The sequence below is a fragment of the Bubalus bubalis genome, chromosome 6 (assembly GCF_019923935.1).
Source record: "Bubalus bubalis isolate 160015118507 breed Murrah chromosome 6, NDDB_SH_1, whole genome shotgun sequence".
Classification (NCBI taxonomy): Eukaryota; Metazoa; Chordata; class Mammalia; order Artiodactyla; family Bovidae; genus Bubalus; species Bubalus bubalis.
Window position 1 is genome coordinate 94303652 of NC_059162.1, and position 17705 is coordinate 94321356.

A 17705-nucleotide genomic window follows, 5' to 3' on the forward strand; every position below is an offset into this window, starting at 1 on the left:
GAAGTTATAGCATTGTTGTTGTTTAGTTGCTAAGTCACGCCTAACTCTTTGTGATCCTGTGGACTGTAGGCTGCCAGGCTCCTTCCACAGAAGGATTTCCCAGGCAAGAATACTGGAGTGGGTTGCCATTTCTTCCTTCAGGGGATCTTTGTGACCCAGGGATCGAACCTGCATCTCCTATATTAGCAGGCAGATTCTTCACCACTGAGCCACCAGGGAAGCCTGAAGTTAGAGCTGCAGGGAGGCTAAGGCATGGTGAAAAGAGAAGTCATTGTGACTAAGAGTAAAAAGGGAAAAGAGTTGTGGAGAAGCAGCATTGTAATAATCAAGATAGCATGGGCCTGAATTCAGGCTCAGCAACCTCCCATATGTGGTACCTCGGATAAAAGCTTCTCCAAGCCTCAGTTTCCTTTTCTATAAAATGGGAATAAAAATACCTATCTCACAAAGATATGTGGGGGTACATATGAGGATTATGGTGCCTAGCATCACATTAACTGCACTCTAAATGTTTGCTCCTTTCCACTCCATTCCCTTCTTTTATTCATCAGAGGCTCACTTCTAGAATAGAATCACCTCCAGAAAAGATTTCTAGTCAATCACTCTCTCCAAGATTAAAAAAAAAACCCATTGACACTCATCCCCACTTGACTTAAATCATCCATATACAAGGGCTTAGCTTAAATCTTTTTTATATGATCCACTAATTCCACCCACTAGGCAGTCCTACCCAAAGCAGATATATCCTCATTAAAGCCACCAACCCAGCAAAGATGCAGCTTCTTTATAGTTTACCTGAATTCTTTTTCCAGGGGTATGAGTCAAATTGTCTTAGGGTTCTCCAAGTTTAATATTAACAAAATGCAATGGTGAAACATAACCTGAATTTATATGCTGAAACAACGTTACATGTGGAGTACACTGATTAAAGCCACCACAATCATGAGAATGTTCATAAACTACATGTAGTCCATAAACTACATGCAGTGTTACTGAAGGAGGTTGAAAGGCCAAAATGACCTTGGCAGAAGTAAGTATTTTCTTAGAGAGTTCACCATTGAGTTAGCTAAAAGGTGAATGCAGTCTAGACATTATTAAAAGATACCGCTTTAACTCTTGGATATTTAACCTGGAGTCTGAGAACTACCTGAAAGTGTGCAAGCAGGAAGACTCCTCTAGAATAATGATTTTCAAAATGTGAGACCCTTAAGGATAGGCGCTTAGCTTTGCTCACTACTTTACGCTCAGGAAACAGCCTAGTGCCTGGTATACAATAAGCATTTAATTATTTGTTGACAATGAAAATAAATGAATGGATGAATAAAAAGAAAGAATGGCTGCAATAAATTGAACACTGGTGTTTTCTCAAAGTTCCTAGGGCATGGATGTAGGCCCTCAACCCTTTGACTTTTACCAGAGCAACTATACCTTTTTCAGTCTCACATCTAGGCTTCCAAATAAGGTTGCACATGTAAAATGCTTTTATTAAAAGTCTGAAAAACAGAGAAAATCTAACTATCACTGTAATTTCCTCCTCTGAATTCTGTTATACTTATAAGTGTATATAATTTAATGCTCACTATTCCCTAAGACATGGGGCTTCCCAGGTGGAGCAAGTGGTAAAGAACCTGCCTGCCAATGCAGGAGACATAAAAGACATGGGTTCAATCCCTGGGTCAGGAAAATCCCCTGGAGGAGGGCTAAGTCAGTTTTGAGTCCCCAAAGTCTCCTGAGGAATGAGACTACATTTTACATAAGCAGTGCTGGCCTATTCAATCTTCCATATAACCTGTACTTTCTTATACACTGACTCCTCAGAGAAAGTTTTAATTTTCTTACATCAAGCAACAAGTGGACATTTTGCGCCAACACACAGTGCAAAAGTGTGTTGCAAAAGCCTGCCAGGCAACAATTAGTTCTTATAGCATCACCACCTCCACTGGAAGAGCAGTGCTCATGCAACTATTTTAATATATTTCGCATTTATTTTACCATTCTTTTAATTAGTAGAAAAAGAGAAAAATTAAAGTGCCAATAAGGGTGACAATTAATATAAACTTTATAAACATAACGGAGAAATCAATTGAGAAATCATTAGGCATGCTAAAAGCAGTAAATCTTGATCATCAATAGGACACTCCTTAGACTTTAGCCCCTAAGATTTTAGTCCATTGCCTATACGTTCATTTTTAAAAGAAAGGTACAAAATGTATGACTATGTTTTATGAATAAATGTTATGTCTAAAAGTCAAAGTGTCATTAAGGACTTCATAGTATGTGGTGAGAATGCACCCCCTTTACACCCTGCAAGTCTGTTCAACTCAGTTTGCTTCCATGAACATTTTCAGTTATACATTATACATTAAAGCAGGGAAATGCTCTTCTTTATATATCTTCATTTACTCTGCACAATACTACCTACCAGCAACGTGTTCCAAATTAGATAAAAAGATTACTTAGCAAGATATAATGAATGAGTCTACCCTTTCAAAGAGGAGAGTATAAGAAAAGCATGAGCATACCACCACCAACAAAAACAAGGACAGAAGAATGAGTAATTGACCAAACAAGAAATAAACACATTTTATTCTTGAGGACACTGGGTTGGTATTCTTTTAAAATTAAAATGCCAAATGCTGATGGTGTGATGAAGCAGAAGGGAAATATAAATTGACAATCTCCCTTGGAAGCTACAGGGGAAGGTTTATATAAGGAATAAAGTATTTCAGGAATATTAAAATATTTATGTTTTTGTTCTGACAAGTTATTTTATGAATCTATCTACCCTAAGCTAAATAGAGATTTTGCTGAAGATTTATGTATGAGGATATTCAACACAGTATTATTTAATATAGAGAAAAATCTGTACAATACAGATGAATGGTTAAGTATGATTATTTATTAAATCATATAACACAAACTATTAGAAATCACATTTTCTTAGATCATTCAGTGTCATGGGAAAATTTTCATAATATAATATTTTAAATTTAGTATGGAAATTTATTTACACAGAATGACTCAATTTTGTAAAATTCACACATACAAACATACACTCTCACACAAACAACTGAAATATCAGAAAGGAATCCATAAGCATGTTACTGATAATTATCTTCTGGTATGATTATGGGCGATTATTAGTACCAGCCGTATACTACTCTATTTCCCCAAATTTCTACAGTGAGCAGTTACTAATTTTACTACTCAAAAATGATGAAAAAGGAAATGGTGGGATAAAATGTAAATAATTAAGAAAAATAAAACTATATATCAACTAATCCTGGCTATTCAGTAAGACAAATAGTCCACAATTGGTTAAATTTTGATAAAATGCAATTTCAAAAATTCAGGGAGGATCACAAACAGAAAGCAAATTAAGAAGAATGGTACACCACTGAGATCCAATTCTCCGGCAGTAATGTAACAAACTCCCAATACATGAATTCAGTAGCATTTCCCCTCCTGACGCCTAGTGAAATTATAACATCTAATTAGAGAATTAGTTATAGGGGATTTATTTCCCTTAAATGAAATCTTTAAGTGGTTATTTTGTTTTGAGGAGGGGTTATCACATAAAAATAAAAACTATAACCACAGAAGGAAAGTTTTTTAAGTCGGTAATCAATAGAATAATGGAATCTGTTTACTAATGATAATGCTGAGATGGTTATTTTTAAAGCAAAAGACTTTAACTTATTTTTAAAGCACAAGTCTGCAACTATGAGTTAAGTCTTTTCTTCTAAATGATTAATGATGCAGATGTGTCATGCCATGTTGATTGATGTTAATGCAGTAAGGGTTGCCCTAATATCCTTGATCAATATAACATTTCTAAATTAAACACTTTCCTTCACCACTGGGCTGATTTATAGTAATTTTGCATTTTAATAAATAAGCAAGCTCTAACGGACTGAGCTGAAAAGGTCAGTGATCAGTGCAACAGATGACTCTGCTAGACTTACACAGTTCCTAAAGGTTCTTCTAATTTAAACACTTTTTATTGTTTAAGAATGTTAAATTTTGTCTTATGCAACTTGTATTGCTTTAAAGGTATACCCAAATAAATCTGCAAACAAATTTCATATTGAAATCACTTTGAAAACACACTGATTAAAGAATGCCTTTATTAAAATCCTTTGAAAGTAAAGGATTATTTTATAATGAAAGAATATCACATATTGCTAATTTTCACCCTATAAAAATTTAGATTTTTTTTTCCTGTACACACCAGGTTTACTTAAGGCAAGAGACTCCTTCTATGTAGGTTGTTGCTGTTGTTTGGTTGCTAAATTGTCTCCAACTCTTTTGGAACCCCGTGGATTGTAGCCTGCCAGGCTGCTCTATCCATGGGATTTCCCAGGCAAGAATACTAGAGTGGGTTGCCATTTCCTTCTCCATGGGATCTTCCTGACCCAGGGATCAAACCCTAGTCTCCAGCATTGGCAGGTGGATTCTTATATCACTAAGCCACCAGGGAAGCCCTTCAATGTAGGTTCCTGTGCTGTGCTCAGTCGCTCAGTTGTGTCCGACTCTTTGAGATGCCATAGACTGCAGCCTGCCAGGCTCCTCCATCCATGAGGATTCTCCAAGCAAGAATATTTGAGTCGGTTGACATGCCCTCCTCCAGGGTTTATGTAGGTTGCTGCTAAGTCACTTCAGTCGTGTCCGACCCTGTGTGACCCCATAGACGGCAGCCAACCAGGCTCCGCCATCCCTGGGATTCTCCAGGCAAGAACACTGGAGTGGGTTGCCATTTCCTTCTCCAATGCATGAAAGTGAAAAGTGAAAGTGAAGTTGCTCAGTCGTGTCCGACATAGTAAAAAACAATCTAAGATCAAGGCCAGGACCCCTGACTTTCTATGTCTTCTCACACATATAACTTGGGGATACTTACACCTAATATATAAGGTTATGAGAATAAAGCAGAATAACAACACGAAACCCTGGATCCAGATCAATGATTACCAAACTTCAGTGTGTGTCAGAATCACTAGAGGACTCATTCCCAGAGTTTCTGATTCAGCAAGTCTGGGGCTCAGCCTGATATTCTGTGGTCTCAACAAGTTCCCAGGTGATGCTAGTTAGGTTAGCCTGGGACTGCACTTTAAGAGCTACTGATCTAGACAGACGTAGGCACAATCTACTAATCCTGGGCATTTAGCTTCTCTGAAACTCAGTTTTTCTGATTCTAAAACTGGAAATATAACTACCTCATTGGGGAGTTTAGGAATTATGGAAGTAATGTACATTGCCTGTTAAACAGAGTGCCTAGTTTATAAGACATATTTAGTAGTAGCTGTTACTGCCACTACTGCTACTATTTCTACTAAGCAATGGAACATGTAGAACATCACAAAAAATTTTAATTGCATTAAAATTGGCAATGCAATTGCCAATGCAATGGCACCCCACTCCAGTATTCTTGCCTGGAAAATCCCATGGACAGAGGAGCCTGGTAGGCTGCAGTCCATGGGGTCGCTGAGGGTCAGACACGACTGAGCGACTTCACTTTCACTTTTCACTTTCATGCATTGGAGAAGGAAATGGCAACCCACACCAGTGTTCTTGCCTGGAGAATCCCCTGGACGGGGGAGCCTGGTGGGCTGCCGTCTATGGGGTCACACAGAGTCGAACATGACTGAAGTGACTTAGCAGCAGCAGCAGCAGCAGCACTGTAATTTGAAGTTCCTTATATTTTACACCAATTCCTTTCTAGATAAAATTATAAAAGTTAATTATAAACTAGTTGACAAATTTCTATAACGTTTTTGTAGCATCTGAGAATGCCTCTAGAGCTCAACTGTTGGTGTTCAAATTCCATTGCTGCCTAATGTTACCTACATGTACGTGGCCCCCAGTTTCCTTACCCATAAAATAAAAATAACAGTACCTAACTTCATAAGGTCATAAAAACTGAATGGGTTAAACTACGTAAAACTCTGAATAGTATAAAATAAACCTTTGATAAATGTAGCTATCGTTATCATTATTCCAATACACTATCAGTAACATTATAAATCATTATATACATATATAAAAGCATTAAATAAATATAATTTTTGAAGGTAAAATTCAAATAACTGGATATCTTTCTAATTAGTACAAATTATGGTCCATTTAGTCTTTTATTAAGTTGTCCCATATTAACTGCCGATATGTAACTACTTTTGAATGATAAAAACAGTATGTACTTTCATATGGTTGAAGCTAGTAGCTTTCACCCCAACCTCTCTGATCATTCCTTTGAGCCTGTTGATGGTCCCACCCTAGTATACTGCCAGGTTTGGAGGCTCTCTTCTCATTCACATCTGCCAGAAGGTTCATAACCACCACTACCATAGTTTTAACCACAGACTAAAATATCTAGGTTTTAGCTAGCTCATAGATGCATTGCATTGGTCTACGTAATTGTTTTTTAAAACTGGAAGATTTAATATGCACATATTCAAACTCATGCACATACAAAAAAAAAATCTGGATTTCTGGCTTCTCTTGAAAAACTGGACAGTTTTCTCTTGAAAACATTGGACAAGCATTACCAAAAGTCTACAACTGTCTGGAATTAAGTACCAGCTACCCCTTCAAACAGGGCATAAGCTCTCCAAATCGCTAGTCTTCAGTCAGCTTTACTTTTCACTCCTTTACATATCTGCCTAGCCCTGAAGCATTCAATTTTCTAAATTCTATTAATAATTCTACCTTCCAGTCATAGGTTGATAACCACTAATCTCCATCTTCAGCCCAGGAAGGAAGGCATGCATGTTCAGTTGTGTCTAACTCTTTGTGACCCCAAAGACTGCAGCCAACTAGGCTCCTCTGTTCATGGACTTTTCCAGGCAAGAATACTGGAGTGAGTTACCATTTCCTTCTCCACAGGATCTTTCCAACCCAGGGACGGAACCTATGTCTCCTGTGTCTCCTGCACTGGCCAACAGATTCTTTACCACTGCACCACCTGGGAAGCCCAGACTTAGACCCAATTGGCATCACCATCAATACCTGTATGTCCCAAAGACACCTCAAATTTAAGAAGTCCCACACCATCTCTGTTCTAAATTCTCTATTTCAGATGTTGATAACATCCAAACAAAATAGTAAGCCACATCCTTCTTACACCTTTACTACTCTCAATTCTCTCAGCTCCCATTTCCCAAGCAATCAACAATTCCTAAAGATTTACTTACTAAAAAAATCTCAAGTCTGTTTTCCTCTTCTCTTTCCCCATTACCAATGGCTTTAATCCACTCAGGGCCTTAAAAATCAAGGGTCTTTATCTAGAGAACCATGTCTTATTCTATCTAATCTCTGCTTAAAACTCTGCTTCATTGGCTCCTACCAGACCTCAGGATAAAAATAAAACCCTTTCATATTAGACGTACGCCTCTGCCTCAACTCCTGTCCACTGTCCTAATGGTACCAAACATTCAAAGTTCTTGGAACACATGTGGTAGCATCATATTTCCATACCTTTGCAAATGCTACAACACCCCTCCGCCTGGTAAACTTCTCTTCAGACTTCAGAACTCTACCAGGTAGAGGAGGCAAGGAAGGGGAGGTGAGAGACAGAGCTTGGGGACAGGGACTTTTAGTTTTTATATTATGTAATTCTGGGCAACCTGAAATTTTTTAGAACTAGTATAATTTTAAGTTGTTATTATTTTAAAAAGAATTACTTGGTAACAAGAAAAACTCTGCTCTTTGTGAAGTACTGACTGTCTTTTTTGCCTCTCCATTATATCAGTGTCCTATACATATTTCTACTACTAGAGCGTATTTCATACTACATTATAATTACTTCTTCACAAGCTCGCTAACATCCTGGCTTATGTCTTATTAACCTGTATACAGTTCTGAGTTACACATACTATTCATATATTAAATGTTTGAACACAACAGCCAGTCTAATGGATACCAAAACTGCTATCCACACAATGTCTAGCTAAGAATCCAAATGCAAACAACTCTGGCTGACTGAGAGAAAAAGGAATCATTTTTCGCTCTTATCAGAAGAGCCAGTTTATAAAGATGAATTGGCAATCATTTTCTTTTTAATCTCTGAAAAATGGCATAATAAAGCTGTAGGTTTCAAATCTGTTTAAAGCTCTAACATGCAAGGACTGTAATTTCAATTATTACCTAAAGAGGGGAAAAGGAGTTTTTTCTTTTTTTTTTCAAAACTAAAGTTAATTTAAATTAACTTTGTTTTGAGAATTTTATGATATCTCTTTAAAATTATAGCTACTCTGAAATATCAAGCTACCAGAACTGAGAATCATTATAATGAAAAATTATCTATTGTTTCAGGAAAGTTTGTTCTCTTCATGGCACCAGTCCTCTTTATGATTAACAAAATATGTTTTAGGATACAGGACCTGTAGGTCAACTAGAGAGTCAAACCACAGTGGAAATAAAAATGATGGATAACATTCTGTCTACATATATACTATACACCTGACTTTCTTGTTACTATGGATGAATTGTCTATGCTCTGAGCCAAACGCAATGCCCTCCCTGTGTATTAGGTGTCATCCTGTCTTGCTGTCTCAAAGACACCGATCTAATGATTTTCCCTTTTCTCTCTTGCGTCATTGACTTTTCTCTCTCTACTGAGTCACTACCAACAGCATAAGAATGGCATGTCATTATTGCTCTTATCTTTAAAAAAACTTATTTCCCTCTCCCAGCTACTATTGTATTTCTCACCCTCCCTTTATAGCAGAACTTAAAAGCACTGTCTATGCTCTTAATTTTAAATTGCTCTTCTCAAGGTTATCAATAGACTTAATTGTTAAATCTTGTGATCATTTCTCAGCCCTCAACTTTCTCAATCAGGAGCATTTGACACAGTTGCTGATGCCTCTCACCTCCAAGAAATACTTCCTATCTTGGTTTTCCGGGTACCACATTCACCTGGTTTCCTTCCTCTTTTTTGGTTGATTCTTTTCAATCTCTTTTGCTAGTTCCACTTCTCCTCTGTGCTTCTAAATAAATGTTAGAGTGTTCCAGAGTTCATTACTTGGACCTCTTCTCTTTTCTCTCCATACTTCCTCCCAAATTCTCACAGCTTAAATACCATCTATATGCCAATGACTCCCAAATTTATTATTTATTTAAAGCCTGAACTTCTCTCCTGAACGCCACACTTCAATTGCCTACTTGACATCTCCATTTGGACATTTGATAGGCATCTAGAACTTTATTATAAGAATGTCCAAGGCTACGCTCTCGATGCCCACCTGTCTGCCACCCCCAACTGGTTCCCCACTTCAGTTAATGGCAACACCAGTCTGGCTCAAGTCAAAAATATGGTGTCATCCTGTCTTCCTACTGTCTTTTTTTCACATGCTACATACAGTACAACCTTCAAAAAAATATAATACCTAACAACAAACTACTACTTAGCAATATAAAAGGAACTACCAATACATGCAACAAGATGGACGAGCATTAAAAACATACTGAGCTAAAATAAAGCCAGACACAAAAGAGTACATACTGAAAGATTCTATTTGTGTGATACTCTCCACAAGAAAAATTTAATCTTTAGCGATAGAAAGTAGATCAGTTGCTGTCTGGAGCCAGGGGCTGGAGTGTAGACTGACAAAGGAATAAAAGAATCTTCTGGATGACAGAAATGTTCCAGATCTTGATTATGGTAGCAGCTATATGAGTAAGTAAATTCGTCAATATTCACTGAATTTTATAGAGTATACATTTTATTGCATATTAATTATACCTCAATAGAGTTGATTAAATACACATGCACAATTCAACCACCTCTCACTACCTCTCTACTCCCACTGCTACCACGTGGGAGCCGCCATCATCTCTCTTCTGGATTACTCTAGCCTCCTAATTAGTTTCTCTGCTCTGTTCCTGCCTCTTGCATTTTATTCTCAAAACAGTGTCCAGAGTGATAACTGTTTAAAAATCACATCATGTCACTCCTCTGCTTAAAACCATCTATAATGGCTTCTTATCTCAGTAAAATTCAATGTCCTTACTGTGCCATATAAGGCCTCATACAACATTACCTCTTAGACATCATCTCACACTACCCTCCCCATGGTTATCCGCACTCCAACCAGAGCGGGCCTCCTTGCTGGTCTTCAAATACGGCAGGCACACCCTTTTGCACTTACTGTTTCCTTTGCCTGGAGTGATTTACTCTTCATCATCATCCCCAACAAAGCCATATAAGCTTGTTCCCTCACTTCCTTCAGGTCTTTCACTGAAAGGCATCATCCCAATGAGTCTCCCCAGCCATCTAAAATTTTAAGCCACCCCCTACAAATATACACACACTTCTATTTCATTTTCTCCTTTCCTGCATTTTTTTTTTTCCTTGCCAGGACTTGGCACTGTCTTATTTCCTTATATTTTACCAATTTATCTTATTTATTGGCTTTCTCCTCTACCAGATTAGATGCTACAGAGGGGAGGAATTTTATATTTTGTTCACTACTGTATCCCCAGAACTTAAAATAATGTCTAAAATAGATGTTGAACAAATTAGTGGATCTAAACAAATTCTAGCTTTCCCTTTAAGAGTTGAAAGTAAGCAGAATTTGTTTTATAGATGTCTCAATTGATACTTCACTTGCTTCAAAAAATTGTTATATTAAACTTTAAAAAGTCAACACATTTACACACATGCTAATGTATATCCATCTTAACTTGCTTTCAATTCTAATCAAGAATATAAGACCTTAGACGGAAAATTTCATCAATTTTTCACCAAACTTATGAGCAAGGACCTATGAAGGCAAAATAATTCTTATTATGTCCAAGAATATAAAGAATATTAGAGTTCTTTACAAAAGCCAAATAATCTCATGTTGTCTGAGACTTCCAAAACTATTACAGCAGAAAATAAACTAATGAATCCAACAGTCTCAGAGCTAAGTATCCATTAAAAAAATATATATAACACTTATTTATCCTTGTCATTTAAATGATTCATTAAAGGAATCACTTGTTTTACAAGCAAACAACATAAATACAGAAGTGTTAAAGGGAAGATCAGTTTAACATAAATAATTTATATTAGAGAAGGTAGAGGTGCCTTTACTCTAGAGGCCTGAGTCTCCTCTCTTTTAAACAGGCAAACAATACAGCTTCTGAAGTCCAAAGAAGATGTCTTCTTAGTAACTGCAGAGGAATTTCATACTGCAGTCTTTACCTGTATCTAGCAGCTACTACTTGAAATACATTAAAGTATTCAAGTTCATTCAAGTAAAGAGTTCCACAGTGTGGGTATTATCTGGTTTCACTGATAAGCAGCATTACATATTTAACCTAAAAATAAAGGCCATAGACTTTCTTAAACTAAGATTTTAAATGTTTTATGAAATTAAATGTAGTAGAAAATTTCAAGAGAGCATTATTAGTTAAAAGCAGTTCTGAGTAAAGAATATGACCAAACATAATAAATACTCTAAGAATGCTTTTTCCTAAAAGCATTAGAGATATCACAAGTGAGTACATTGGCTTGTCTTTATTATATATAAGCTGCATCTTTCATTTCTATGTGCCAACAAGACAATGAAGAAAAATTACTGCAATATACTATCCTAATACAGAAGGACAATAGCTGTCTGAACATCTCACATAACATATCTGGTCACTGTTAGACTTCATAACCAAAACATTTTTAAACAATAAATTGATTTACTATTTTTTTAATCCTGGTATACCTAGCGTCTATCACAGTGCACTGTCACTTGTAGTTCAGAAAAAGTGCAAATATTCTCAATTTCTAAGTTTCTTGGACTGCTTTAAATATAAAATAGAGGTTACTCTCAATAGGCAAAAATAGCAAAAACATTAGTATCAAAGCTACTAGACACTCCTAGCAGATGAGAGTACATTAGGACAGGATCCTTAAAACTGACTTTTATTTGCTGGTTTAGAGTTTTCAAAGCAAGATGAAATGAGAATGATCATCCAGTACCTTACCCTTTCTACCGGTGAACCAGAGCATGCAATGCCGAAACATAGCAGTGGCAGATGGCATTTGGTGTTATTAACTATAAAAAGGATAATAGCAGAGAAATGATGGCTGGCAGACAAGACACAGAATGCAGATGAAATGAATGCAAACTTGTAGTTCTTGAAGCAAAGCAAAACCTTAAGCCAAAGGCTGCCACTAGCTTCAATTTAATTTATATTTTGAGTTTTACAGGGACAAACACTGCAACCTTCACAATCAGTCTTTAGACTCTTCATGCAGAAGCAGAGCCATACTCCTCGATAAAGAAGATCAGCAACCTTCTGTAAACACAAGCCAGCAGCAGCAGCAGCAGCAGCCCATTACTCTCTCCCTTCACTGATTTTTATCGTTTAAATTTTTAATCTCCAACTGCAGCCAGATCCACAGATGTTTCAAAGAGATCTGTATCCACTGCAGATACGATTAAATCCCTGCCTAACCTGCAGTACCACTTCATCCAGAACGTTCCTGTGCAATCGTTCATACAGGATCAGTTGTAAAAACCATTCTAGTCATCCAGCAAACAACCCAAAGGAGAAGGAAAGAAGCAGTTGGGACTGTGAAGAGAAAAAAATCTCTTCTTTCAGCTCACCCTGGAAATGGAAGGTTTTCTGATCAACAGTTATTGTGAAGGTGCTGTCGTCCTCATCGTCTATACCAATCACAGCTCCCTGTGAAACAAAGAGCAAAATCCCAATAAGGCAAACAATGACATCAGCAATATTCGCTACTGCTACAGCCCTGGAATGCTCAATGCACCGACGACACTGGAAGCAGGCTAGACACAGAAAAGGGAACCTGAGACTCCAGCTTTGCTTACAGAGGGGGGTGGCAGAGCACTGTAGGAGTCTGCAACGGTACTTTCTACTCTTGCTTAGGGGCATGGATATGGTGAGGACAAGGGGATAAACATAGAATCTAAGTCTAGAATCTATTTAAAACCCAGCCATTGACCCTTTCTGAGTTTTGGATTGCTCTCTAAAATGGGAGTCACCTCAGTTGTTCTGAGGCTCAAAGAACACTAGTGCTTTTCATTAGGCTGCTTCTGTGTTATATTTATTAGTAAAGAAACACCAGGTGACAATTGCTTCAAAACCCTGTCCCAGTGGCTTCTTCCAGGTGTGTGCTGCTACTGCACTTTCCATATCATACTGTGATCATCTATGTCTGCCTTCTCCCATTGAATTGCTATGAGATCTAAGGACTATTTTATTTTGAGACATGGCATTCAAGTACACACTCAGTATATGTTTTTTTAAATAAAAGCATGAACAATTCTCCAAACGAGAGGGGTAAGGTAGGCCTGCAGTTATAAGTTGCTTGTTTCAGGAAGGTGGATAGACTGGGTTTTAAACTTTATCTTTTTTTTGTATTTAACTATATGCAGCCATATTAAAACAATATAAAGCTATGAAAAACAGGGAGCCTACTGGTCAGTGTCCTTAAGAAATAAGGGTCCTAAGTATTCCAAACAGAGCAGCTAGAGAACATGACACAAGTACAATGCCCCACATTGGTGACTAAGAAGCAGTTTACCAATGACAAAACCAGGACCTGCTAAAATGGGACTGAAAGGACTTAAGGGGCCAAAATTCCAAATCTTGTGAAAAAAGGCTACTCCTATCCCAGGAGTTTCAGGTAATAGAGTCAAACATTTACAGGTCACCCATGCCACTTTACTTTTGCAAAAGACCTACATTAGTATAGCTCGTCCCAACTTATGATAGTTTGACTTAGGACTTTTCAACTTTACAGGTATGAAAGACATAAATACTCAGCAGAAAGCATACTCTGAATTTTGAATTTGGGTCTTTCCCCGAGCGAGCAATATGTGGTGATACTCTCCCATGATCCTGGGCAGCAGCTCCCAGTCAGCCATGTGATCACAAGGGTGAACAACAAACAGTGACAACCATTCCTGTATCCAATTAACCATTCTGGTTTTTAGTACGGTATTCAATAAATTACATGAGCTATTCAACGTGTGTGTGTGTTGGTCACATTCGACTCTGCAACTCCATGAGCTGTAGCCCACCAGGCTACTCTGTCCATGGGATTCTCCAGGCAAGAATACTGGGGCTATTCAATACTATATTATAAAACAGGCTTTGTGTGAGATGATTTTGCCCAACTATAGGCTCACATAACTGTTCTGAACATGTTTAAGGCAGGTGAGCCTAAGCCATGGTATTCAGTACATTAGGTGTATTAAATGCATGTATTAAATGCATTTTTGACTTACAATAGGTTTACTGTATGTAACCCCATTGTAAGGCTGTACCTGTTTTCACTTACCAAAATAAATCTGGAAATTTTCCAGAAAATAGGTGAAAAGCAAAAATAGCATTCAGCATTTGTTTTGCCCTAAGCCATTACAGAGGCAGCGCACACCATAAACAATAAGAGTAGAACCGCCAAGCTCCCCGCTCAGGAACTACACTTGGCATCTCAGCATCAAGTTGTCAGCTTTGAACTGTATCGATGAGCATCTTGGCTTTATCTCTATTTGTTTTGTGTATATGTTAGGAAGCAGCATCCTAAGGTATTGCTTTTCTGCTTTCGCCATTTTGCCTTACAAAAAGTTTCATAAGAGTACTCATCTTTTAGATAGGAGAGGAAACCTGTGTTCATTTCTTCTCAGAGACTGTCTGGATGAACCCCAATTCTATCCAAATCCCATCAACCTGCATTACCTTAGCTATTCCTCTGTACTATATAGAGTAGGGATTTTTATAACTGTTTTCAGATACAGAAAGTGTATCCAAAATATAATGACTTACCCAGGTCATACAGAGTTAATGGCAGAACCAGAACCATTTGGCATGGTACCTACTTATTCTATGACAGCAAAAAAAGACACATCTTGGTGGGTAAGCATGTGTGGGAGCAACTCATTCAGGTTAATTTCATGGTTAGTGGAGTTAACCTTCTAACTTTATGATGCAGCAAATATCTGCTAAGTCATAACTAAATACAGCATATATACTGTTAATAGATATAGGCTTAGAATATATAACAATAGTGCCTCCGGTAGAGGAGCCAAAACATGTAAAGAGATGAATATACATAAAACAAGGCAAAAAGAGACCTCTACTTGGATGAACTTTGAAAACACGCTGAAGAAGAAGTTTGTCACAAAGGACATATTGTATGATTCCATTTATATGAAATGTCCCAAACAGGCAAATTCATAGAGACCAAGAATAGGTTAGTGGTTGCCCAGGGCTGGGAGGTAGGAGAAGGAGGTGGGGTAAAATGAGGAGTAGTTGCTAATAAGTGTGAGTTTCATTATAGGATGACAAAAAAAAAAAATTCTAAAATTGAAATTGTAATGGTAGTTGCACCAAAAACACTGAAATGTCTCCTTTAAATGGGTGAATTATATCTCAACTGTTGAGATATAATAACTGACCACCATCCCAAACTTGAGTTCTTTTAGCCCCTTAATATAAATTCATCAGTTAGCTAGTCAACTCAGAAACCTCTAGGTTCTAACACTTGTTCTCCCTTATTCCATCACCACAAGTTGTGCTCATTCCACTTCCAAACTATAATGTCAAATTCTCCCAACTCTTCATTCTATGAACTGTTATTGCCCTATTTCAGGTTTTCATCACTTCTTGCTTGATGAAGCAATCTGTCTTCAGTCTGGCTACCTTTAGTCCACAGTCCTTGATATTGCCAGAATAGTATTTATAAAGCACAAGCTCTTATAGGAGCCTCAGATATTTAAAACTTTCCTTGGCTCTCCATGAACTATGAGATAAAGCCAACAATTCTTCATAATGCCATTCAAGATGGTTCAAAATCTGGCCCAATCAACATTTCTACAGCCACTTCTTCCTCACCTCACAGAGACCCTGTAGGTACTCAGCCTCAAGATTTCTTCTATGCACTGAAAGAAAACACCAAGCAATTTCACTTTTTCATGTCCTTCCTCAAGTTCAATTCCTACCATTTGCTAAACAAAAGCAAAACCCCACACTCCCACTAGCAACCACCTCCTTTCTTACAGCTTTCACCAGGAGGAGCTTTTTGAAAACTGCCCACACCTTAACCTTTCACCTACTCCTGGCAATTAGCTTCCCTTCCCACCTCTGCACCAAGTTTTACTCTCACAGCTCTTCAATACCTCTTTACTACATTAGAGTTTTGTCATAGAACACTGCTCTGAAGCACTGCTACTGCTCCTAACCACTTCTTTTTTAAAACTTGTTCTTTCAAGGACTCTTAATTACTTAAGTTGTGCTTCAGAAACATTTCTATCCAAGTATCTTTGACAACCCATAGGGGAAAGAGCATTCTTTCTTGGTTCATTACACTTTTCCCCTCCTCTATCCAAATGCTTCTTTGAAGACTCTGGAACCTACCTAACCACCTCCAATGCCAACCCAGTCTTGCCATTGCCCTGAGCATTCTTCAGTGTACAGATGCACAATTCATCTGACACTCTGGCCTCTCAGTTTCTTGATTATTCAACTAACATAAACTTCACTGTCATTCTCCTTCATTGACTCATTCCCATGGCAATTCCTTAGACCTGGATATCTTACCATATCCAATACGATAGCTATTAGTCACATAAAGGTATTTAAATTTTAATTATAATTGAGTAAAATTAAGTAAAACTTTAAATAAGTTCTTCAGTCATATTTCAAATACTCAATAGCCCCATGTGACTAGAGGCTATGGGACTAGACACTGTAGATACAGAACATTTTAATAATTGCAGTAAATTCTACTGGACAGCATTGTCCTTGACCTAGTCATTACAGAGAATTGAACCATAGTAAAAAAGTTAACACTGTCAGTTAGTGAACTGGCAGTAATAAACCAGCCACTATGATAAGCATTTTACATACATCACTTGAAAATAACGTTATACTGAAAGGTAAGCAGTCATGTACAGATGTGAGAGTTGGACCATAAAGAAGGCTGAGCACCGAAGAACTAATGAATCATGGTGCTTTTGAATCATGGTGCTGGAGAAGACTCTTGAGAGTCCGTTGGACTGCAAGAAGACCAAACCCTTTGATTCTAAAGGAAATCTACTCTGAATATTCAATGGAAGGATTGATGCTGGAGCTGAAGCTCCAATACTTTGGCCACCTGATATGAAGAGCTGACTCATTGGAAATGACCTAGATGCTGGGAAAGATTGAGGGCAGGAGGAAAAGAGGGAGGCAGAGGATGAGGTGGTTAGATAGCACGACCAACTGAATGGACATAAAAGTGAAAGTCGCTCAGTAGTGTCTGACTCTTTGCAACCCCATGGACTATGCAGTCCATGGAATTCTCCAGGGGCCAGAATACTGGAGTGGGTGGCCTTTCCCTTCTCTGGGGGATCTTCCCAACCCAAGGATCGAACCCAGGTCTCCTTCATTGCAGGCAGATTCTTTACCAACGAAGCCACAAGGGAAGCCTGGCGTGCTTCCCTGGACATGAATATGAACAAACTCTGGGAGATGGTGAAGGACAGGGAAGCTTGGTGTGCCATAGTCCATGGGATGGCAAAGAGCCAGACACAACTTAGCGACTGAACAACAAACATATACACAAGTCATAACTGTACAAGCTCAATAAAGAAACACTCTCCTTGTATCCTTTCCTAATCATTACCCTTGTCCTCCAACCCAAAGTCAAACAGTATCCCTACTTCTAACATTAAAAGTAGTTTTGTCCATCTTCATACAAATGGACTCATATCACA

General features: G+C 37.9%; 1 protein-coding gene across 6 annotated transcripts in view; it reads right to left on the reverse strand.

The window, feature by feature from the left end:
- The window catches only part of OSBPL9 (oxysterol binding protein like 9), a 164466-nt gene that overhangs the window by 97694 nt on the left and 49067 nt on the right, over positions 1 to 17705 (reverse strand). For all 6 annotated transcript variants that reach the window (XM_025289471.2, XM_025289470.2, XM_025289468.2 and 3 more), the window contains one exon: positions 12588 to 12666. In XM_025289471.2, coding sequence (XP_025145256.1) covers positions 12588 to 12666 — 79 coding nt within the window. The remainder of the gene's footprint in view (positions 1 to 12587; positions 12667 to 17705) is intronic.